General features: G+C 39.6%; 1 protein-coding gene across 1 annotated transcript in view; it reads right to left on the reverse strand.

Moving 5' to 3' along the window:
• Nucleotides 1–24957, reverse strand: part of cfap74 (cilia and flagella associated protein 74) — a 134717-nt gene that overhangs the window by 106970 nt on the left and 2790 nt on the right. The window contains exons 4-13 of the mRNA XM_059503026.1: nt 24663–24761; nt 24464–24568; nt 17000–17173; nt 16043–16153; nt 15787–15889; nt 14496–14653; nt 14202–14373; nt 13267–13461; nt 10478–10636; nt 9472–9590 (exon numbers count right to left, since the gene is read on the reverse strand). Coding sequence (XP_059359009.1) covers nt 9472–9590; nt 10478–10636; nt 13267–13461; nt 14202–14373; nt 14496–14653; nt 15787–15889; nt 16043–16153; nt 17000–17173; nt 24464–24568; nt 24663–24761 — 1395 coding nt within the window. The remainder of the gene's footprint in view (nt 1–9471; nt 9591–10477; nt 10637–13266; nt 13462–14201; nt 14374–14495; nt 14654–15786; nt 15890–16042; nt 16154–16999; nt 17174–24463; nt 24569–24662; nt 24762–24957) is intronic.

The following is a 24957-nucleotide window of genomic DNA, read 5'->3' on the forward strand; positions in this document are numbered from 1 at the left end:
GATGTTACTCTGCATGGCTTGGTCGGGAGCATTGATTTTTAAGGTGATGATGCACTCCCAGGGAGAGAGGTAGCCTGTGAGCATCTCTTCTACCTGGGGCATCATCGTATGCCTTTGCATCCAGGATAGTCGAATTAGTCAACATTGAGTGACATCACTACCGGTTTGACCGTGAATAAAAGGGCACCAGTTGTATACATCATCCTCCTTTGTCTGGTATGTTCCAGGAACTGGACAAAGTGCATATCAGGGTGATAAACCTGAAGGCCTGCCTCATTTGCAAAGAGAGTTTCTGTAGCTCAGTATTAACCAAAACTGGTTGTTTCCACCCAGTTCTCAGAGCTCAGAACAAAAAAGGGTATGCAAACTTTGTTGCAAAAGAAAACCCTCTTGTCAATACTAGGAGAACTGTGTGAGTTTGTTTCGTAACATGGGTTTCAAGAAATCATACCAAGCTCTTTAAATGAGAAGAAAACCTTGCTAAATTATACTAAATTGAGTAAGAGTCTTAACTCATGCCCTAGTGAAGACATCACTATTCAACGCACACAAACCCAAGAACATGGCAAACACTCAAGACTGGAAGGGCCAAGGAAGAAGCACAGGAGAAAGAGATATGTTATTTTTCCTGAGCAGTTCTAGAGCACTCAAGCTAGTGAAGCAGAAATCATGATCACAATTAAAATATGGTTCATCGTGTAGCCCAGCGGTTCTCAATTCCAGCCCATGGCGGAATATCCTGCGATGTCCACTTTGCAGGGCACTTGTGTTCGAATAGAACATATGTCTGAAGCAATAAGATAAAAACATACAAAATGTGCAGAGCAGTGGGGCGCGAGGACTGGAATTGAGAATAGCTGGTGTAGCCCAATCCAAACAGAACCAACAATGAACTGACTACATAATGACCTGTTAATCACAGCGAGGTTGGTTTGACTGTCTGTGTTGTATTAAGTATTACAGAAATAAAGGTGGCTTGACTTTAAACTGGCCTGCTCAAACTAAAATCTGAGAATCAGACATTTATTTTTCAATGAATTTTGTATTTTTTTTTTGGTGGACTGGCACTTACAGTATACACGCATGCCTACATAACCATACCAGCAATAAAGGAGACAAGGCAATTTATCTTTTTCCTTCTGTGTCATGGAAGTTTAAACCCACTCACCTTTGCAAGCCGTGTATGTTGACATCTTCGTAAATGAATAAGGCAGAGGTCTCCAAACCTGCAGACTTCAGCTCCAACACCAATCAAACATGCTTGAACCAGTTAATAAAGATGTTCAGGGTTACTTGATAATTACAGGTAAGTGTGCTGAAGCAGGGTTGCAACCAAAGTCTGCAGGATGGTAGCTCTCCAAGAGCAGGGTTGGAGATCTCTGAATAAGTCATGATGCCACAAACAGCATCCTGCCTGCGGGTGTCGCTGTTGGACAGTGTTTTCTCTACTTCCTGTTGGCCTTCTGTAGCAAATTGTAGCTCCGTGTAGCTGTTTTTATTTTATTTATTTTTTTCTCTAGAATCTTTATCTTACTATCACTCTCTGTTTTTTAAAGTGGTAAAATATAACTTAATTCACACCATATTTCTGATATTATCAATCAATCTTATCAGATTAACTTTGATCGTTCACTTTTATTTTATATCCGTGAGTGCAGTACACCTGCAAAGCGTTAGCACTCGTTAGCTTGTCATTAGCGTTTTCATTCGAACCTATCGCTGTTTTCTTTTCTCCTCTCCCTCGCTCCAGTTTTTCACAAGTTCATCAAACAACCGCAGTAAGAATTTTCATCAAGCACGGTGAGTAATGGCTTCTCCTATCATTGTTTCTTGCACCTCTTGCCACATGTACAGTTTATCTATCTCTGTCGCTGATGAGGGATTCACATGTGATAAATGCAGGGAAATAGTTAGGCTGACAGAGAAGATTTCAGAATTACAGACACGCATCCAAACTTTAATTGAGGACACTAAGAATGTTAGGGCTCTAGATATGGCTTTGGATGCGTCTAGCTCAGGGATTCCTGTACATTGTTCGGTTCCGGAAACAGAGCCCCAGCAGCAGGGCAACTGGGTGACGGTGAGGCAGCGTAATCGTGGGTCAAAACACCGCTCTTCTGTTCCGATCAAAACATTAAACAGGTTCTCCCCACTCAGTGATGCACCCACTGAGAAACCTGATGAAAGTGCTCTAGTTATTGGTGATTCTATTGTACGGAACGTGAATATAGAGACATCAGCCACCATATTCAAATGTTTACCGGGAGCCAGAGCGCCTGACATCTTGGCAAATTTAAAAGTGCTGGCTAAAGCTAAACGTAAATAAACGTAAACGTTAATGATAAATCCCCTGTTATGTTTGTACTGGCTACTGTATACAGGCCACCAGGGCACCATACAGACTTTATTAAAGAGTTTGGTGATTTTACATCCGAGTTAGTTCTGGCTGCAGATAAAGTTTTAATAGTTGGTGATTTTAATATCCATGTTGATAATGAAAACGATGCATTGGGATCAGCATTTATAGACATTCTGAACTCTATTGGTGTTAGACAACACGTTTCAGGACCTACTCATTGTCGAAATCATACTCTAGATTTAATACTGTCACATGGAATTGATGTTGATGGTGTTGAAATTATTCAGCCAAGTGATGATATCTCAGATCATTATTTAGTTCTTTGCAAAATTCATATAGCCAAAATTGTAAATTCTACTTCTTGTTACAAGTATGGAAGAACCATCAATTCTAACACAAAAGACTGTTTTTTAAGTTATCTTCCTGATGTAACCAAATTCCTTAGCATATCCAAAACCTCAGAACAACTTGATGGTGTAACAGAAACTATGGACTCTCTCTTTTCTAGCACTTTAAATAAAGTTGCTCCTTTACGCTTAAGGAAGGTTAAGGAAAACAGTTTGACACCATGGTATAATGAGCATACTCGCACCCTAAAGAGAGCAGCCCGAAAAATGGAGCGCAGCTGGAGGAAAACAAAACTAGAGGTATTTCGTATTGCTTGGGGGAAAGGAACATATCCTACAGAAAAGCATTAAAAACTGCTAGATCCGATTACTTTTCTTCTCTTTTAGAAGAAAACAAACATAACCCCAGGTATTTATTCAATACAGTTGCTAAATTAACGAAAAATAAAGCCTCAACAAGTGTTGACATTTCCCAACACCACAGCAGTAATGACTTTATGAACTACTTTACTTCTAAAATCGATACTATTAGAGATAAAATTGCAACCATTCAGCCGTCAGCTACAGTATCACATCAGACAGTGCACTATAGACCCCCTGAGGAACAGTTCCACTCATTCTCTACTATAGGAGAGGAAGAATTGTATAAACTTGTTAAATCATCTAAACCAACAACATGTATGTTAGACCCTATACCATCTAAGCTCCTGAAAGAGGTGCTTCCAGAAGTCATAGATCCTCTTCTGACTATTATTAATTCCTCATTGTCATTAGGACATGTCCCCAAAACCTTCAAACTGGCTGTTATTAAGCCTCTCATCAAAAAACCTCAACTTGACCACAAAGAACTAGTTAATTATAGACCAATCTCGAATCTCCCTTTTCTGTCCAAGATACTAGAAAAGGTGGTATCCACACAATTATATTCCTTCTTAGAGAAAAATGGTATATGTGAGGATTTCCAGTCAGGATTTAGACCATATCATAGTACTGAGACTGCTCTTCTTAGAGTTACAAATGATCTGCTCTTATCATCTGATCATGGGTGTATCTCTCTATTAGTTTTATTGGATCTTAGTGCTGCGTTTGATACAATTGACGACAACATTCTTTTGCATAGACTTGAATACTTTGTTGGCATCAGTGGAAGTGCATTAGCATGGTTTAAATCGTACTTATATGACCGCCATCAGTTCGTAGCAGTGAATGAAGATGTATCCTATCGATCACAAGTGCAGTATGGAGTACCTCAAGGCTCAGTACTAGGGCCGCTACTCTTCACACTTTATATGTTACCCTTGGGAGATATCATCAGGAAACATGGTGTTAGCTTTCACTGTTATGCTGATGATACTCAGCTCTATATTTCTTCGCAGCCCGGTGAAACACACCAATTTGAAAAACTGGATGATGAGTAATTTCTTACTGCTAAATTCTGAAAAAACAGAGGTGTTAATTATAGGACCTAAAAACTCTGCTTGTAATAACCTAGAACACTGTCTAAGACTTGATGGTTGCTCTGTCAATTCTTCGTCATCAGTTAGGAACCTAGGTGTGCTACTTGATCGCAATCTTTCCTTAGAAAGCCACATTTCTAGCATTTGTAAAACTGCATTTTTCCATCTCAAAAATATATCTAAATTACGGCCTATGCTCTCAATGTCAAATGCAGAAATGTTAATCCATGCATTTATGACCTCAAGGTTAGATTATTGTAATGCTTTATTGGGTGGTTGTTCTGCACGCTTAGTAAACAAACTACAGCTAGTCCAAAATGCAGCAGCAAGAGTTCTTACTAGAACTAGGAAGTATGACCATATTAGCCCGGTCCTGTCAACACTGCACTGGCTCCCTATCAAGCATCGCATAGATTTTAAAATATTGCTTATTACTTATAAAGCCCTGAATGGTTTAGCACCTCAGTATTTGAATGAGCTCCTTTTACATTATAATCCTCTACGTCCGCTACGTTCTCAAAACTCAGGCAATTTGATAATACCTAGAATATCAAAATCAACTGCAGGCGGCAGATCCTTTTCCTATTTGGCGCCCAAACTCTGGAATAACCTACCTAACATTGTTCGGGAGGCAGACACACTCTTGCAGTTTAAATCTAGATTAAAGACCCATCTCTTTAACCTGGCATACACATAACATACTAATATGCTTTTATTATCCAAATCCGTTAAAGGATTTTTAGGCTGCATTAATTAGGTAAACCGGAACCGGAAACACTTCCCATAACAACCTATGTACTTGCTACATCATTAGAAGAATGGCATCTACGCTAATATTTGTCTGTTTCTCTCTTGTTCCGAGGTCACCGTGGCCACCAGATCCAGTCTGTGTCCAGATCAGAGGGTCACTGCAGTCACCCGGATCCAGTACGTATCCAGACCAGATGGTGGATCAGCACCTAGAAAGGACCTCTACATCCCTGAAAGACAGCGGAGATCAGGACAACTAGAGCCCCAGATACAGATCCCCTGTAAAGACCTTGTCTCAGAGGAGCACCAGGACAAGACCACAGGAAACAGATGATTCTTCTGCACAATCTGACTTTGCTGCAGCCTGGAATTGAACTACTGGTTTCGTCTGGTCAGAGGAGAACTGGCCCCCCAACTGAGCCTGGTTTCTCCCAAGGTTTTTTTCTCCATTCTGTCACCGATGGAGTTTCGGTTCCTTGCCGCTGTCGCCTCTGGCTTGCTTAGTTGGGGACACTTCATCTACAGCGATATCGTTGACTTGATTGCAAATAAATGCACAGACACTATTTAACTGAACAGAGATGACATAACTGAATCCAATGATGAACTGCCTTTAACTATCATTTTTGCATTATTGACACTGTTTTCCTAATGAATGTTGTTCAGTTGCTTTGATGCAATGTATTTTGTTTAAAGCGCTATATAAATAAAGGTGACATTGACATTGACATTGACATGATTTACAGTCACAGGACATGCATATCATGAGTCAGTGTTTAAAAATAATTAAAAAGAAAGCATATAGATTTGTAATGTCACTGTTAGATCCTGTCTTCTGCTGACCAGTTTTGTGACTGTAGCTGTGTTGAGCTTTACTGTCAGTCCCTATCTTATTATCACTCTTTGCTATTTAAATTCCTAAAAATTATTAGGCCTCCTTCAGTCGTTGTCAACTATGGAAGATGCTCCCTGTCATGAAGTTGTGTTGAAGCATCTAGAACTCCACTGCCTGTGACTGGTAAGGCCAGTGAAATAGAGACGGACTCTGCTCCAGCAGATGCATGTGTGTCTAATTGTGGCGGCGTCATTGAGGGAGTGTCCTTCATGTCTGACTCTCTTTTCCTCTGCTAAGGTCTGGATCTGTTCTTCCCTCAGTCTAAGCCGTATCTGAAGGACACTGCGCCACCTGTTGATTTCAGCTGCAAAGTGTCCACAGTTTGGCTTGGCTTAGAACTTTTGCATTCTGCAGGCTAATGGTTAGTTTGAAATCATTACATGCCTAGAAAAACCTATCCGTGAGGTGCTGAAGTTGTTCAGTATGTGAGATGAAGGCAGCATCATCAGAAAAAAGATCTCTATTGATGACCTTGCACACCTGGGTCTTTGCTTTCAGTCTTGCAAGGCTGAAGAGTTGCCCATCTGGTCTGGTGTGTAGATACATCTCTTTGGTGGCATTCCCAAAAGCATGTTTCAGGAGCATGGAAAAATAGAATCTGATGAGGGTGGGAGAAAGGGTGCAGCCTTACTTCAGAACACTTTGATGTGGAACGCTTCTGATATGTTGTCTTCATACTGGATGGTTGCCTTCATGTCATCATGAAATGATCTGATCAGGCTGTGCAACCCGTAATATATCTAAATTACGGCCTATGCTCTCAATGTCAAATGCAGAAATGTTAATCCATGCATTTATGACCTCAAGGTTAGATTATTGTAATGCTTTATTGGGTGGTTGTTCTGCACGCTTAGTAAACAAACTACAGCTAGTCCAAAATGCAGCAGCAAGAGTTCTTACTAGAACCAGGAAGTATGACCATATTAGCCCGGTCCTGTCAACACTGCACTTGCTCCCTATCAAACATTGTATAGATTTTAAAAATATTGCTTATTACTTATAAAGCCCTGAATGGTTTAGCACCTCAGTATTTGAATGAGCTCCTTTTACATTATAATCCTCTACGTCCGCTACGTTCTCAAAACTCAGGCAATTTGATAATACCTAGAATATCAAAATCAACTGCGGGCGGCAGATCCTTTTCCTATTTGACGCCTAAACTCTGGAATAACCTACCTAAAATTGTTCAGGAGGCAGACACACTCTTGCGGTTTAAATCTAGATTAAAGACCCATCTTTTTAACCTGGCTTACACATAACATACTAATATGCTTTTAATATTCAAATCCGTTAAAGGATTTTTAAGCTGCATTAATTAGGTAAACCGGAACCAGGAACACTTCCCATAACACCCGATGTACTTGCTACATCATTAGAAGAATGGCAACTATGCTAATATTAGTCTGTTTCTCTCTTATTGCGAGGTCACCATAGCCACCAGATCCTCTGTATCCAGATCAGAGGGTCACTGCAGTCACCTGGATCCAGTACGTATCCAGACCAGATGGTGGATCAGTACCTAGAAAGGACCTCTACATCCCTGAAAGACAGCGTAGACCAGGACAACTAGAGCCCCAGATACAGATCCCCTGTAAAGACCTTGTCTCAGACTACCACCAGAACAAGATCACAAGAAACAGATGATTCTTCTGCACAATCTGACTTTGCTGCAGCCTGGAATTGAACTGCTGGTTTCGTCAGGTCAGAGTAGAACTGGCCCCCCAACTGAGCCTGGTTTCTCCCAAGGTCATTCTGTCACCGATGGAGTTTAGGTTCCTTGCCGCCAAAGCTTGCTTAGTTGGGGTCAGGCTTGCTTAGTTGGGGTCACTTCATCTACAGCGATATCATTGACTAGATTGCAAATAAATGCAGACACTATTTAAACTGAACTGAGATGACATCACTAAATTCAATGATGAACTGTTTTTAACTGTCATTTTGCATTATTGACACTGTTTTCCTAATGAATGTTGTTCAGTTGCTTTGACGCAATGTATTTTGATTAAAGCGTTATATAAATAAAGGTGACTTGATTTGACTTGACTTGACTATTTTTCTTGTGCCTTAACATCCTACACCTGACAGGAGCTTTTGGATATTGGTGAGCACTTTTCAAACAGGCTCATCCCTGAGATCTCCAGAAAACCAGAGACTAAGCACTCTACACGGCTGGGTGGAAGTGCTCGCAGACGGCGTCGAGATCGTAAACAAAGGCGGGGGAAGCCAGAGAGCTAAAGCTAACACCGCTCCGGCTCTCTTTACCCAGCATTTTCCTCGCTAATGTGTGGTCACTGGTGAACATAATGGATGAGTTACGACTTCGCATCACCCACAGTAAGAGACTTTTGGTTTGCAATGTCATGGTTTTCACAGAAACATGGCTGCACAGCGACATACCCAATAATGCTATTGAGCTAGCCGGACGCTACACATTCTGGACAGATAGAATGGCAGATGACTCCGGCAAGACAAGAAGTGGTGGATTGTGCAATTATGTTAACAAAGCTTAGTGTGCGAACACTGTCATTGTTGGGAGACACTGCTCAGCTAACCTACAGTTTCTCATGGTTAAGTGTAGACCTTTTTATCTGCCACATGAGTTCACTTCCACCATTATAACTGCAGTATATATTCCACCATCTCGGAGGACCTGTGCTGGGCAACAAACACCTCCAGCCTGGTCAAGAAGACTCAGGACACTGAAGAAGAACAAGCTGTCTTCAGCCATGCTGGTGAACTTTTACCAGTGTCCGATCAAGAGTGTCCTGACCAGTTGCATCACAATCTGGTATGGGAACTGCTCAGTTGCTGGCTGCAATGCACTGCAGAGGGTGGTGAAAACCTTCCAATGCATCACAGGGACACCACTTCCTGCTATTGAGGACATTCAGAGAAAACGCTGTCTACGATTGCAGCATTTTTAAGGACTTCTCTCACCCTGACCATAGACCATTTAACCTCCTGCCCTTCTGGGAGGCACTTCATGAGCCTCCGGACAAGGACCAGCAGATTCAGGAACAGCTTTTTCCCTACAGCTGTTTCCTTACTGAATTCTGCCCTCTGAAACCCCACACACCAAACCCACAGACTCCTCACCCCTCCTCATCTCTACATCACTACATCTGGTTTACAAACAAACAAAAACAGTTCACTTGTTATTACTTGCACTACTGTCTGTTCTGTCTATTCTGCCAGAATACTGAATGATCCATTTGAACACTGGGATATTTTATTTTTTCTACGCACTTTTTTTTACTATTGCATTAGTGTAAATTATGTTGGTAATGTTTGGTTCCAGGTATCCTTTGTAGCTTCAGCAGTACTTCCTCACTCACTGAGTTATTAAACAAGCTTTAGATGCAGAAGCATTCTCAGTGTCATCATAGACACTTCCCTTCTCAGGGAACCATAGTTAAAGTCATAACCTGAGATGTTTTTCCCCAGAAGAAAGTAATACAGATGTGGAATGACATGAGGTTTGGTAAATGATGATAAAATGTTCTATCCCTTCAAGACAACCAGTGAGAGCCAGTAAAATGTGTTTGTATCATGTGCGAAACTGTTTTGGCTTTAAAAGATTATTGCTACCCTCAAAATGAGACTGATTAAATGCCTAAATGTAAATGTAAGATATTCATGTGATGTGCTAAAAGAGCAGCCCACCTCACTGACACATAATCTTTTAGATTCTGTGACACTCCCAACAGCTTACAGTAATTAGTCATGTATGTGACATTTGTCAGCATGACTTTCTTCTTGTAGATATTCCCAACATCGCAATCCTGCAAATACAGTTTAGAAACGTGATTATTCATAAAATTTGAAACACAAGTAAAATAATTAAGTATTAAAGTATAGTACTTGGCATAATGTAAAGATGATGGCTGCATGCAAATTTTTAGGCTGCGTTTACAAATGGCACAAAAAAAAATCAGATTCTTTTTTCACATGTGACACAATTAGGATATTGTTGCACAGGTGTAAACACAAGTTTCTGCACAAGATCTGATTTTAAGCATTTTTGAGCCACTTCCAAATAAATTTTTAAATCAGATGTATTTCCAATGTGGACATCTGACCTATGTTTAAATGCTTAAATCCGATTCCCAGTGGAATTCCAAGCCATCATAAGTTTAGGGAGACACATTTGCCAACAAATGTAAATGTTCTTAATGTCAAATTATAAAAAAATGATGTTTATGCACTTGCACAAAAACACAATTTCTTTTCAAATTCAAAGAGCCTCTTGATGTTAATTATATAAATAATTTTATATACAGCTGTTCAAAACCTGAGGATCAACCATGTCAAATTATTACATTTCAGTGGAGATTCAGGTAAATGATATCGGACACGGTATCAAGTCATGGCTTAAGTGTATGACAAAAAAATGAGATGAGGTTAAATAAATAAAAACCTTGTATCTGTGCTTTAAGCCTTGCAGTGTAAACGCAGCCTTAGTGAGCTGATGATGTGTATAAAAAAACATATTAGACTAAAACATCATGGAAACTTTGCATGGAAATTCTTTGCCGCCCTCATGGCAACGCATATTGTATGTTATTGTCTTATAAATGAAGAATATGTGCAATATTTTAACAGAAAGCATGACTTAAGAACCTAAATTTTGAAGACCACTATTATGATGGAAAAATGCTGAATTCTGTACCTTAAACAGAATAACCTCTGGTTTGCTGATGAATGGTGGTCCTTTTGATTCTCTACTCTTTACAGTCTTTTTTGCCAATTTTGAAACCAAACTTTTGTTCACGTCTGTCTTTATGGTGGTATAAGATGTTTCAAGTTGAATATTTTCATCTGATGTTGCCTAGGAGGGACAAATATGAAAAAAAAAGGAATTGTAATTAAGTATAATTAAAGCAACATTGAGGGGAGGGTAAAATTAAAATGAGTGATTGCTATGCATTGCCAACCAACTAACATTACTACTACTAATCATTATTACCATACTGCCCTTGCTCCACTCCTGCTGCAGCGCTTAATTTGTAAATTGCAAGGTCCTGGAACAAAGCGGGGTAACAGATCTGGCATGTGATTTGAAGAGGGAGAGCTAAAGGAGCATTCACGTAATAACATTGGTGGACCAGCTAAAGTGATTAACAGCGTGCATCATCACGGTCATGGAAAACCTGGAAAAGCCATGAAATGTAAAAAAACAAAAAAAACAAAAAAAAAATACATTTCTAGGCCTGGAAAAGTTTTTGAAAAGTCATGTAATTTTATTTCACAAATCTCTATATAATAGTGTTATATTTAATCAGGGCCTAAATTTCAAAGGGAGATTGTGTGTTTATCGCATAGATTTACAGCAGCTTTCAATTTATTTGCAGCTTTCAATTTACTATGAGGAAATACCTGCAAACATTTATTCAATATAGCATGTAGATTAGATGAGTAAATAAATCCACACAAACAAAATCATATTTAATTAGTAACTTGAAAAATGCGTCAGTGGTTCTTCTCTCTTTCACTCAAGTGGCTTCACATCGGTGCATCTCACCTGCACTACAAGCGAACTGCTGCATGCTGATCTCAGACTTTCACTCGCATTTCAGGACATTTGATAGAACTGTCACTTGCCTAATCAGTCACTGTTGTATTATCACAAAAATGTATAATTTGCACATCTTAAGTTTTTTCAAGCCATTTAGTACTCGCGCACTCCAGATGCGTTTTTTGTGTGCTCACAGTCATGTACAAAGTCACCTCACGAGTATCATATTGAGTTATTTTTCTTCATTTGTTGAGCTTAAGTGAACAAACACACAGAAATCGACATCAAAATCGCCATCCTGGTGAGTATCCTAGCACTTTCAGTTTTGTCTAAAGTAAATGTATACAGTTGAGAAATAAAAAATTGCTTTTTTTATCAGTTTATCAGTATTGAATCCGTTCACGTCACAACTTTTGTGCGGTCAAGTTCGTTATTTAAAATGTAGATGTGCAGCAAGTCTTCACATAATAGAAGATTTTTGGTGAATTATATGTTTTCTACTGGTCAGCAAAAACATCTTTGATTGGCACGTGAGGAGGGGGATCTACAAAAATGAGATGCTAGATCGGATTTCAGAGGTGCCAGATCCAGCTTTGTTCCAGCACAATTTAAGCCCTGATCTGCTATTTCAACATGAAGAATGTAGTCTGCAGAAATCAAAGTTGCAATCTCAGAGCAAAGACAGTATACATTCGAGACATGTCAAATGTAGTGAGAATCCAGTAGAATGACAGAAGACCTTTGTAAGAGAACCAAAGCTCACTACATTTCAAACAAGCACTGCAGTTTGAGTGAGTGATGTAAGTAAGTGATGTTGACTTCTGATGGAACTTAAAGGTCCCATTTTCGTGCTTTTTTGAAGCTTTGATTGTGTTTACAGTGTGCAATATAATATGTGTTCATGTTTCGTGTGTAAAAAAACAGTATTTTTCACACAATTCACCTATCTGTATACCGCTGTTTTCACTGTCATAAAAACAGGCTGATGACTTCCTTGTTCTATAAAGTCCCTCCTTCAGAAATACGTAACGAGTTCTGATTGGGCCAGAGGTTCCTGTGTTGTGATTTGACTGCAGCTTAGTGCACGCGGCCCTCCTGGAAACGTGATTGGGCTAGTTTTGGAGTAGTTTTGAGAAGCAAGTGGGCAGGAGCATGTGCTGGAGATGTACTTATAATCACAGGAGCGTTTTTACCGACGAGATGCGCATGAAAATGTTTGCACAGCCCTAACATCTAGTTAACAAAGCTAAACAGCGTTGCCCTTTGTGTAATAAGTTACAGAAACTGTTAAACGCACCAGCTTAAATAATAAAATACACTTACCGGTTGTGGTCCATAAACAATGCCTTCTTCAGACAAAGAGGGAACTGCTCCATCTTTCAGGAATAATCTTTGTGCGAATCCGGCATTAAACTGATTGAGATTGAGCAAGCTGTCCTCAGCAAAATGTGCTGCACATAGTTTACATGTGGATTATAATTTTCGGGAACCGAGTTAAACATAAATTGTAACCATTAATCTCCAAGTACAGCTTCCCTGGGAAGCCCAAACAAAGGTGATTGGACTCCGAGATGAAAATAAGAGCGTTTCGACGACATGGCGACAAACACAAATGCAACTCTTCCTCTTCTCCTTCAGAGCGCAACAAGACCACGCCCCATTTTTTGTGTATTCATGTGGGCGGAGGTTAGTCAAAAAACTGTTTTAGTGACGTCATTACTGCAGGAACTAGAGGGATGTAGTCCAAACGGGTTGTTTTTTGTAGGCGAATTCTGTTAAATAAAATATCTCACTTGGCATTGAACTTTGAGCTTTAGAATGTTACAGGTATTATTTATACTCTAACAACAACATTACACACTAACTAAAGTTTAAAACATGGGATCACGAAGAACGGGACCTTTAATAAAATCTGTGTCATTGTATTTAATTTAAATTATTACCATATAATCTTTGTGTTCCCAAAAGCCAGTAAACTCGGGCTGGGCCAGGCTCATCTCTCCTTCATCTTCATCCTCAATTTCTCCACGCTCTCCCAACTTCAGTTCCACAGAATCTAGAGAGGAACTGACCTCACTGTCGCCAACACTGCGGGACCTGCCACAAGATGCTCTGGAACTTGAAATGACATGCCTTTCCTGAATTAAAAACAACAAGTGGACAAAAAGAAAGTTGTCAGCAAACCAGTATGTTCAACACTCCACCAGCCTCTTTTCTGTCAAAAGCTATTGAAACTAGAGTTGTGTTCAATCAGCTCTCTGCTTGTATCTCTTAAAACAGACCTTTAGTTTAGTTAAATGTTCCAGTTGGTCCATTGTTTCATTGCTTTCAGGTGTATCTTGTAATAAATGTGTATATTTAGCCTGCATATTTCATTTGTTTTTGTTCTAGCCTTGTTTTATGCAACATGTTGTCTGTCTCTTGCTACTCATTCAAGTCAAGTCATGTTTAAGTTACAGTTTATAATCACAGACGAATCATATTCAATTATGAATGCGGTATTGCCTTGCTTGTCAGTGAACAATGGCTCTGTGTTTTAAATGCTGCTCCATCTGAAAAGGAGGTGATGGAGATCTACTACCAGTAACGGAACCGTCTTTGCTGACGAGATGAGCTTGACAATCACATGTCTTTAATTGCACAGCCCTAGCTAGATTCTCAGTTAATTTTTCATTCATTATATTCAGGAACCAAACTCAGCCAGGTGGATGCTGCACACTGGTGGTGGTTAAGGAGAGACCCCCCCCACCCCCACATGATTGTAAAGCGCTTTGGGTGTACAGCAATACACAATAAAGCATCATATAAATGCATAATTAATTCATTATTCTAATGATATACATTTATGGTGAGTGTCACACTAAGCATTCACTGGTACCTCTCTCCTTGTATGTGCTGCTGGAGACATAAAGTTCTTTTGAAGTTTTTCATCAAGTTTTCTCTCATGGCTCATTACAGGAGATTTTCTACACCTTTCCTTCATGTTCTGTTCCAAGAGCAATTTAGCCACAATTTCCATTTGCCCCACTCTCTGTGTATCCTCAAACTCACTTCAATACAAACAAGATAACAGATATGAAAGATAGGGAGAGAGAGAAAGAGAGATAGATATATATAAAAAATATTTTTGTGTGTGTCTTGGATTACACATATATTTATTGGAAATTCTCACGCAATTTTCTTGTTAAAGCACTCCTGCAGTCTTTGTTGGTGTATGAGTTCAGTGCTGTTCAACCCTTTGGCCTCCAGCGACTCTCTCAAGTTTTGCTCTCTCTCTCTCTGTTTCTGTTCATAGGCTTGCTGTCGTTGTTTTCTAGAACACATAGTTTCCTAAGTATATGGAGAGAAGATCAATCAATGGCTTTTACTGACACATACATTATTAGTGGCTCACAAATAAAGCAAAGTTCTTTAGGTTCCATGTCCAGTGCTGTTGTGGATACACATATCATTAACATGTTTGCCCTGTGTGAGACATAGAATTAATCACCATCAATATTATTTTATCTCTCATCTGTACATATTTACACGTACCTGAATCAGGGTGCACCATCACCATACCATCACTACAGTAATATCTACAACTTACTCTCCTTGCATCAAATTCTTTCTCACTAAAAGGATAGCTCGTCCAAAAGAGGCCACAAATACACTGCAGTTAAATTTAAATTTGGTTTTTAATTCAGCTGTGGTTTTCTGTTCAACTGACATCTGTATTCTACAAAAAATTCTATGCAATATGTACAGAACCAAAATGAACAATTAGTTGTTACGAGTCTTGTTATAAGTCTTGACTCAGTTGTGTTGGCAGATCTTGCTAGAAAATAAAATGACAAACAAGAACAAGCCTATAACATCACATCAGATGACAACACAGAAAATGGACTATACATGGATTGTCTAACCCACTGCAGCAGCAGTTCTCAAATCCAGTCCTCGCGACCCCCTGCTCTGCACATTTTGTTTGTTTCTCTTATCACTTCAGAATACTTCCTCCCGAGGTAGAAGTTAAAGATCTTCTTAACAGGATCTTCTGCCAGATGTTGTTCCTATTTCCAACCTACTATTTGTTTGAGTTTCTTATGGCCGATCCATGATGAGAACATATGTCCAACAACAGAACACAGCTCTGGTTCAAATCAAGTAGGCAATTCTTCCCAGTCACTCCTCTCTGTCATCACATGCATCACAGCAACATTGCTAGCCTTTTGTCTAAACATTTGCTTTGGTCTAAGCCTTTGCTTTAGTCTAAGCATCTCCTTGAATGTGGTGAACCCACAAGGAGGTTAGTAAGCCCCATGCTGATAGTTCAGGTTGAGTCTGACTTGGCCCCATTGAGCACCATGATTAAGGCATTACACACATATAACCATTTAATAATAGTGTAACTACAGATTATAGCTTGCACAGACATGTCATAACTCCAAACTGAACAAACAACATAAGACTGATTAATTGAGTACCTGACTTGCAGCAAAACTGGCTTTAAGTGTCATCGCTGCGGTCTGCTTCTTCTTTATTAGCTCCTTCCTCTTCTCTTCTGCCTCAGCCTCTTTCTGTTTCATCCTAGAACACAAGTGCTCTAAGGATAAGTTATATATTTCATGCTTTTCAATACACCATATTACATTTTAGACTGGCAGCTAATATGAAAGCAGAATATTAAAAAGTTGTAAATATAAAATATAATAAATGTAAAATAAAATTTACTGTTACTACCTTTGTAACGTCTGTTTGAGGTAGACAGCCGCTTTGCGATGGCTAGCAAGAGCCTGTTGTCGTTGTTTCCTCTGAACATCCAACTCCAATTGTAAAGTCTTGTTATATTCTCTGTCATATGGAAGATCACACAAATAAAATTATTGTCTGAAAAATTAACAAACATTAAGAAATTTTCAATTTATAGTTTTTAAAAATGGTGTTTGCCCCCATACAACTCGCCTCTGTGATGCCCAGCTCTGTAGATGTACTGTTGGGTTACTAAAAAAAGAGGCCATTCTCCTTGTTGGCACTAGGTTAAAGACTATTTACTTTGTGTAAACTTACAATAAGTCTAAATCTAAGATCATTTTAAGTCAGAAGAGTCAAATAAGATTAGCTTTTTTTTTTACTTAAATTGTTATTTCAGCAAAAAAAAAAAAAAACGGCTTCCTACATGAAATAGTTTCTTAATTGCTAGGAACAATTCCACTTTTTTGTTGGTAGCACTTTTAGCTTAGCTTAACATAGATCATTGAAAACTCTTTGATCATTTTTGAGCGAGATGCTAACAGTCTTTTTTTGATTTAATGATCTATACTAAGCTAAAAGTGCTACCGCCATACCAGGAGATCGGTTGAATGGATTTGAAAACGGTAAAATGGTTTAACTCTAGGGGAGTTGGAAAATTAGCCTATTTTCAAAAAAAGTGGAGTGTTCCTTTAAGGCACTTTGGTGTCTACTGTAAATATAAATGTGTTCACATAGGCTCCTTTGAAAATCGATGCAATTTTTTTTTTGCCTGTTTTATTGTACTTTCCATCAGGTAAAAATTCAACAACAGGTCTAAAAGGGACATGACTTAAAATTTTAAATGGCTCAGGGCAGGCTAGGTTATTTGTCTTTCTTCAAAGAAAACTGCTGTGTATGTGATGAAAGCTTTGTGTAATTGCGTGAAACATTTTATATTCAATTTACATTTTGTCATGTTGTGCTTTATGTCTATGTTCTTTGATAACATCCTTCTCTCGTTGGAGTCTGAGCTTTTGTTTCATCTTGTCCTGAGAGTGGATGTTCTTCTCTTCCAGCTCAAGCTCCTGACGCAGAGATGAGAAGCGACCCAGTTCTACTTCCACCTGACACAGCTCGAGCCTGAAAAAAGGGCAAATTACAATCTAAATTCCATTCAAGACAATCAATTTTTTTGCAATAAAAACGTACTCAGTTACTAACGTAACCTTGGTTCCCTTAGATATGGAACGAATACTTCATCGTAAGCCATTTAGGCTAAGACACTATGGAAAATTTAGTTACATCAGTCATCTTGATGACCTCCTACAGTTCAGGCGGCAAGGGGCCTGAGAAAGTGTAAGGGACTTAGGCTAAAACTAAGAACCTGGACGCAGTCCTAGGCTGGACAACAAGCAAAAACCGACTATGAAGGTGGGCTTATGCTGACAGGCCCTGCATTTGTAGTGCAGGAATATCCAGGTTGTAGAACCTGACAAATGTGTACGGTGAGGCCCAGCAAGGATTTCTGGAGTAGACACACCACTAGACCACGCCCACGAGGAGGCCATGCCCCTTGTAGAGTGTGCTCTAACTCCTATTGGAAATTGGAGCCCAGAGGACGAGTAGGCGAGAACTATTGCATCCACTATCCATCTGGATGGCCTAGGCTTTCGAGACTGAGAGACCTATTTCAACAGTTGGAACAGTCAATGTAGGCTCAAGGCCCTGACAGGGCAGAGTAAGTTCAACTCCTGATCATCCTGAGAAGGAGGAAGTGCAGAGAGAACAACAATCTGGTCTCCATCTGAGAACAGAAGTCGGCAGTCTGAAGCGGTTCGAAGGGCAGCTCTTTGAGGCCCCTAACAACCGTGGATAGGTCCCATGTGGGGGTCGTGAAGGGGAGAGGAGGATTCAGCCTTCTGGACCCCTTCAGGAAACGAACAACCAAGTTGTTCTTATCCATGAACTGCCTGGCTATGGGAGCATGAGAGGCTGCAATAGCCACAAAATAGACTTTAAAGGTAGAGGGAGTACGGCCAAATCCATTAAGTCTTGGAGGAAAGACAATATCTGAGATATGTCACAAGTGAATGGGTCTTCACTGTGCACCAGGCGGTGAAAACCGACCATTTAAGGTTATAGAGGCACCTTGTTGATGGAGCTCTAGCCTGTAATATGGTATTCATGATGCTTTCTGGGAGTTCTACCGATTCCCATCAAGAGGCTGTTGGACAGCCAACAGCTCGGGTCTGGGGTGCCATATAGTTTCATTCCCAAATCCTTTGAACAGTCATGGGATGGAGTCTCCATTCCTCTGGAGGGAGGTTGCTCCAGGATAACATCCCCCCCCCTGTGTTCAGAATGCCCTGCACATGCACTGCCCTCATCGAGAGCAGGTGGTGCTGGGCTCACTCTAGGACGCTTTTCACTAGATTGAAAAGGGATTTTGAGGAGAGCCCGCCTTGGCAATTTATGAAGGACACCACTGTCATGTTGTGCGACCAGACTGGGACGTGGTTCCCTGCCAGGAGTGGTAAGAAAGTGTAGAGAGCTCGACATACAGCCAGCATGGAGCTTGCTTTCTGCACTCGTCCAGAAGTCGAAGGTCAGATGACCTTCGCACAGGGCTCCCCAGCCCATCTTAGAAGCATCTGTGAAGATTGTTTAAATAGTATTTCTATTTTGCAAGCTGTTTGAGCATTACAGCCAAACTAATATCCCTATAATAAAGACAAATCTTGTTACATTAAGGTAACAAAATATGTAAAGGTATGGATATTTAGGCCAAAGTGGGACAAGATAAAAATCAATCTGTCATTATTTTATATTTGTTATTAAAAGAAAATAAGCAGTGTTTTATTTACAGGTACAATATTATTTAGCAGGAGCATTCAAAAAATGTAATGGAAAAATACAAATAAAACATACATTGTATGTATCAAATATACATTGATCCTATTAAAGCAACTGTTTTAAAGTTTTTTTTTTTCAGTCAAGTATTGAGTGATTTTTCTCTTTGTGTTTGGAGTTTTATTAACATTTAAGGAATAAGTCACCCAAAAAAATAAAATAGTTTTTTTTTTTTTTTTACCTTTATGTACTCAAAAGTAATTTTAAACCTGAATGAGTTTTCCTTTTGCTAAACATAAACTCTATTTTGAAGAAGGTGGAAAGGTTTTTTTTGAGCAACTGGGATGGTGCCCCCCTGGGAGTTGGTGCCCTACGCAAACTGCGTACTCTGTGTATAGGGAGCAGCGCACTCCATGTATGTCGCAGTCACTCTATGGTCCCTCGCAGTAATTCCACGGCGCCAGAACTGCAGCTGATAGAATGTGGGCTGCCGCACAATACAACGATACTTCTTCAAAATTTAATTATGGAGACATTTTTATCCTCCATGATCAAAAATCATATCACCCACCCCTTCCCTCAGAAGAAATCGCGGACCTAGGGCAGACCGGACCGCAAGGGTACTTTAGCGTTTGACCTCAAAGGGGAAGGCTCTTCATAAAAGTGCGGAGAGCCAGGGACAGCCCGGACGGAAGGACCACGTATTGATATGCCATTCTCTCGAAAGCAAATCTCAAGTAGCATCTGTGATGGGGAATATCTGGATGTGAAAGCATCTTTCAAATCCAGGTAAAAGAACCTCTGAGCGTATTTGCATGAGGATCTGCTTCAAAGTGATCATTCTGAATGAGCACTTCATCGGGGCCCAGTCTTAAATCGAGGATGGGTGGGACTTCCCTAGGCATTGCACGCACTCATTGTACCCGTCATCAGCAGGGGGCCCTGCACATGCCACAGATGTGGCGTGACATTTGCAACAATGCCAAGAAATTTGCTCTAGGAAATTAGCTCTTTTAGAAACCGCGATCGACACTGCAGGCGGCTCGTGAGCGTTGCACTGATTGGGAAATTGTGAAGCGCATGGGAGCAGAACTGCTGGGGAGCAGCTATCTGATCCAGCTGCTGGAAGCAGTACGCCAATCAGGGGCTGCACGAGGGCGGCGAGCTGAGGCAAAGACCTGCGAGGGCGGCTTATGAGCGGTGAGCTGCTGCACAATGTAGCGAGCTGGTCAGTGGTGATCTTCCCTTCTTGGTCAGCTTCAGGTCTCGGAGCCAGCGAAGAGATATTAGTCGTCGCTGAAGGAGAATGAATCAGTTTGCCTAGGTGAGACGGCTACTTATGTAGCTCGATGACTTTTGGCGGGTTCGGGCAGGCTCGCTCACCTTAGGCTCGTTTCTTTTAAACTCCATGAACCAATGGTAGTGCATTTTCACTGCGTGATTGAAAAAGTCTTCAAAAATCTGAGAAAAAGGACTTTTCCCATAGCGTCTTAGCCTAAACGGCTTACGACGCAGTACGAGTGTAGTATCGAAAGGGAACGGATTGTGTTTATGTCATTAATTACCAAACACATAAGACCTTTTTTCATCTTCGGAAAACAAATAAAGGTTCTAAGAGCTCTCTGATCCTCCATAGACAGAAAGGTACTACCATGGTCAAGTAAAATAATTGCTGAATAAAGTCATTATTTTAGTTTTCTTTGCACACAGAAAGTATTCTCATAGCTTTGTAGAATTACGGTTAAACCACTGATGTCTCATGGACTATTTTACAAATGTCCTTATGTCTGTGCCTTGACCGTGGTAATACCCTTGCTCTCTATGGAGATGAGTATGAGTAATTAATGTCAGAATTTTAATTTTGGGTGAATTATGCCTTTAATCAAATCCCATTTTTACAAAACGTTGATGGTTTTTAAATCTCAGGAATCGATTAGTCTTGCCTGTTTTCAGTTAATGAATGGAACATAGTAGTGCACCTCCTATCCAATAAGTCAAAATAAGCTTTGTGTTTTATAGTTTTAAATTTTAAATCAAATTTAAAATGTATTATTTTAATTGATAATTCCTGAGTTTTTAACATTAATTAATAAAAAGAATCTGTGTTATAATTTAGTCTAGATTATAACTAGCATTCTAGATTGCCATTCATCAATTGTTTTGTATTATTATAAGCAATTTCAACATTTCTAATGCTGTAGCTACTAATACTAATTTGTTTGCTCAATAAAAACAAAGAAGTTAAAAATATATATTTTATATATTTTTATATAGGTATGCTTTTTGCTTAATGTTTTTAAGGACTGTCACTGAACATTTTACCTCAGATCAAAAATTAGACATTCCTACCTGAAAAACGATGATAAAAGTGATCTTCCTCCACGTTTATGACTTCCTCATGTTGTCTTTGAACAATCTATGGTTGGTTGCATATAATTCTGGGTAGTCCCTACGTCATTGATTAGTTTTTCATCTATTGCGTTCCGCTACTCCACTATTTAAATTACCTGAAGTGTGTTGTGACGGTTTTGACCTGGTAAATCCACTAGGTGGCTGCCGACGACATTGAATGTAATCACGCAAATACTGTAATATTTTGCGAATGTAAAAATGTCTCAAGAGAAAAATAAAAGATTAAAAGGACTACGTTTATTATACATTTCATTATATATGTTTACATTTTATTCAAGCTGTACAACTAATGTAAGTAGTATTTTGCAGCAGTGGTATTTTGGTATAATGTATGAACAACGGTTTGAAACAAATATGATGTTATTTAATATAAAATTTTGCAGATGGCGCTCTGTGGCGCAGCAGAAATTTGAACAGCATTCTAAGTCGTAGCTGGGCGCCGCGGACAGACGCCAAATGGCGCCACCGGTGTGTGTACACTCATAGAGAATAATGTGTTCGAATTTTAAAGATGTGGTGCAACACGGTGCGACACGATGCAGCGCTGCGCTTCTCGTCCGGTGTGCAACCCCCTTAAAACAAAGGGTAAATCCACACTTGGAAGGGAAAGAAGACACACATACACAAGTGATAGACCCAACAAACACAGACTGAACAGACTGAGGCTTAAATACAAAGGATAACAAGGGAATTGGGAGGAACACAGGTAAACAGAATGACTAATTAGACAGGGGAGAAACTGGGTCATGTAGCACATGGGGAGGGAAAATGCAACAAAGACAGTCCAGGGGTGTGACATTACATTCCCGGAAGGCCCATCCTGCTGATAGTGGGCTGAAGGCGAGCACAGGGGCTGCCAGGCAACAGCGGAGGAGGCAGGAGTGGGTGGGAGGGCAGAAATTTGTGGGTGGGAGGGTAGTAATTTGTGAGCCTCCGGGCTTTCAGGACTGAACTCAGGAACGGAAGCCCTCTCTGGGATTGATATGGGAACAGGAACTTTCTTTGGGCTAGACATGGGAACAGGAATTTTCTTTGGGCTAGACATTGGAACAGGACTTTCTCTGGGCTAAACTCAGAAATGGTAGGGACAGAGTTCACTGACTGAAGAGAAAGGAAAGGGGGCAGATCGGTAAATAAGTCAATTAAGTTTTCTTCTGCTTTGCATTCTCCCAAATCCCTTTTCAGCTCACCCTCAGCCACGGTGAAGGGGGTGGAGCTCACACAGAACACGGTACTTATAGAGGAGCTGACAAGACTAATCACACCTATTATAAGTATTGGTTATGCTTTAAATTGTGTCCATATGATGGCGAAATCACTTTGATAAAGAATAGATTTTTTGTTTTTTTTAAACAGTGGATTCTAATCTTCAAAAATGATCTTGTTGTATGATTTATGTCTTTTGAGTTCACCCTTTAGATTAGACTATTTAACTGTAGTGTTACTTGTTTAGGATTCAAAATGTTATTTGCCTTTAATTTATGTCATTATGTCCTTTTTGACCAATCTTCTTACATATATTCGAACATATATTAGACCAAACTGTAAAGTTTGCCTAGGAAAAGCAATTATTATACCAGCAAACACAAAATTTGATTAAAAATGAACAAACTAGGCTATAAATACTTTGTATTGTAGGCTTGTATTATTATATTATTATATAGCCTAGTGTTTATTAACTGATAGACAGTCAAAAAGATAATTTCATCTATATTTTATTTATAACAGGGTTTTATTTATTTGTAAAATAATAACACACCACAGATCCTGAAGAAACAGTAACAAAAACACAGTGACAGAAATGTCAGAAATAGCGTATGGGTCTGTCACGTGATTAAGGAACGGCTCGACCCGAAAGACTCATGAGATGAATTAATCAATTCTCTTTCCGGCTCAGACTGCATTGGTTTTAGCGTATGGGTCTCTCACGTGATTAAGGAACGACTCGGCCCGAAGACTCATGAGACGAACTAATTAATTCTCATTCCGGCTCAGACTGCATTGGTATAGCATATGGGGCTGTCACGTGATTAATGAATGACTTGAACCCGAAGACTTGTCAGACAAGAGGTGAGGTGAGCTAATCACAGACTGAAGACCTAGGTAAATAATGAATTAATCTTTTCTGTAGCATTTTAGTTTTGTATTGTTTGTGGTGTGATCAATGTATGCGTAAGTACTAGATGTGTTGGGGAAGTAACATGTAACATTTTAATTACATTTTGCTGAACTAAAATGTAATTAAATTACATTTTACATTTAATTACATTTTTGCTGAACGAGACTCAAAAGTCCAAGTCGGTAAAATGATCCGAACTTCCCATCACTAATGCTCTGTCCCTTCTCTGAGAAACGCGCTGATAATTTCCTGCTTTTTTTAAGCCCCTCCCTCAGAAACAGGCAATGGGCTCTGATTGGTTAGCTGGCCCAGTGTGTTATGATTGGCTAAACCTCCTCTAGTGCGTGTCTAAACATCCCGCCTATCACCTCAGCAGCATGTGCTCCAGTTGTATTGTAAACAATGGAGACGTTAATATTGCCTATCAGTTTGAGCTCAATTGAGAAGCAGAGGATATTACTGAAGAGGATCATGCAGAGAGATGCAGAGCATGTGCAGAGCAGGGAGACGTGTGGAACAGTATTAAGAACTGTTGCTTTAGAAAATTGATTTTGAAACTTGTGAATCCATTAGAATCATTAGAAGACAGAATCGCTATTCATATATGAATAGATTTGTATGTGCACCTCTAGTTTTCTTTACTTCTTCGCTGCACAGCATGGCCTCGCCCCCTTTGCTGTCTTTTCCTGAAGGTGGGGTTTGTCTGGGTACGAACCCAGGAAGTAACTCATTTTGGTCCCTACCAGCCGTTTTTGTAGGCATTAAACTGCCAGAATTTTAAAAGATGATATCTCCGTTTGCATTGAACTTTCAGTTTCATAACTTTGCAGATATTGTTTATCCTCAAACAGCTACATTACACACTAATGTTAAAAAAGTGAAAATCGCAATTAACCACCCCTTTATCAGTGAGAATTGGACTTTGAAATAATAAAATAAATAAATGAATAAATAAAAAATCATGACAAAAACAAAAAGGCCTATATGAAGAAAAAAAAGTAATCAAGATTCAGAAAGAAGTATGTATAGCATTAATGAATAAAACTCACTCATGCTCTTTCAAGACCATGGCTAAATGAGCTCCCAGATCTTCTTCCACCTGCAGCTCAGCACATATACGCTTATGCTGAGCACGGAGCCGAAACAGTGCCACGCTGCACAGAATAATGCAGAATTAGAGACATTCAGCAATTTATCTTCTACAGTGACGTTTGTTCTTAAAATTATCTCTGTGGGCTTTGTTTTTACCTGTTCTCAGATTGTCTCTCTCTTTCCATGTCCACCTCAATCTTGTCTCTCAATTCCTCCAGGTTAGTTACATGAAGTTGAAATGCTTTTAGTTCCTCCCTGCAAGAGGATACATTTTGTACAAACTCAGTTCTCCAGATAAATTTTGTTATGTTCTGTTAATGACGTCTTATTCAGCAGCTAAAAACAAATATATATTTAATAAATATTTCCTATTAGAAAGTTACAAATAAATGCACAGACACTATTTAAACTGAACAGAGATGACATCACTGAGTTCAATGATGAACTGCCT

Source organism: Carassius carassius, chromosome 21 (genome assembly GCF_963082965.1).
Source record: "Carassius carassius chromosome 21, fCarCar2.1, whole genome shotgun sequence".
Classification (NCBI taxonomy): domain Eukaryota; kingdom Metazoa; phylum Chordata; class Actinopteri; order Cypriniformes; family Cyprinidae; genus Carassius; species Carassius carassius.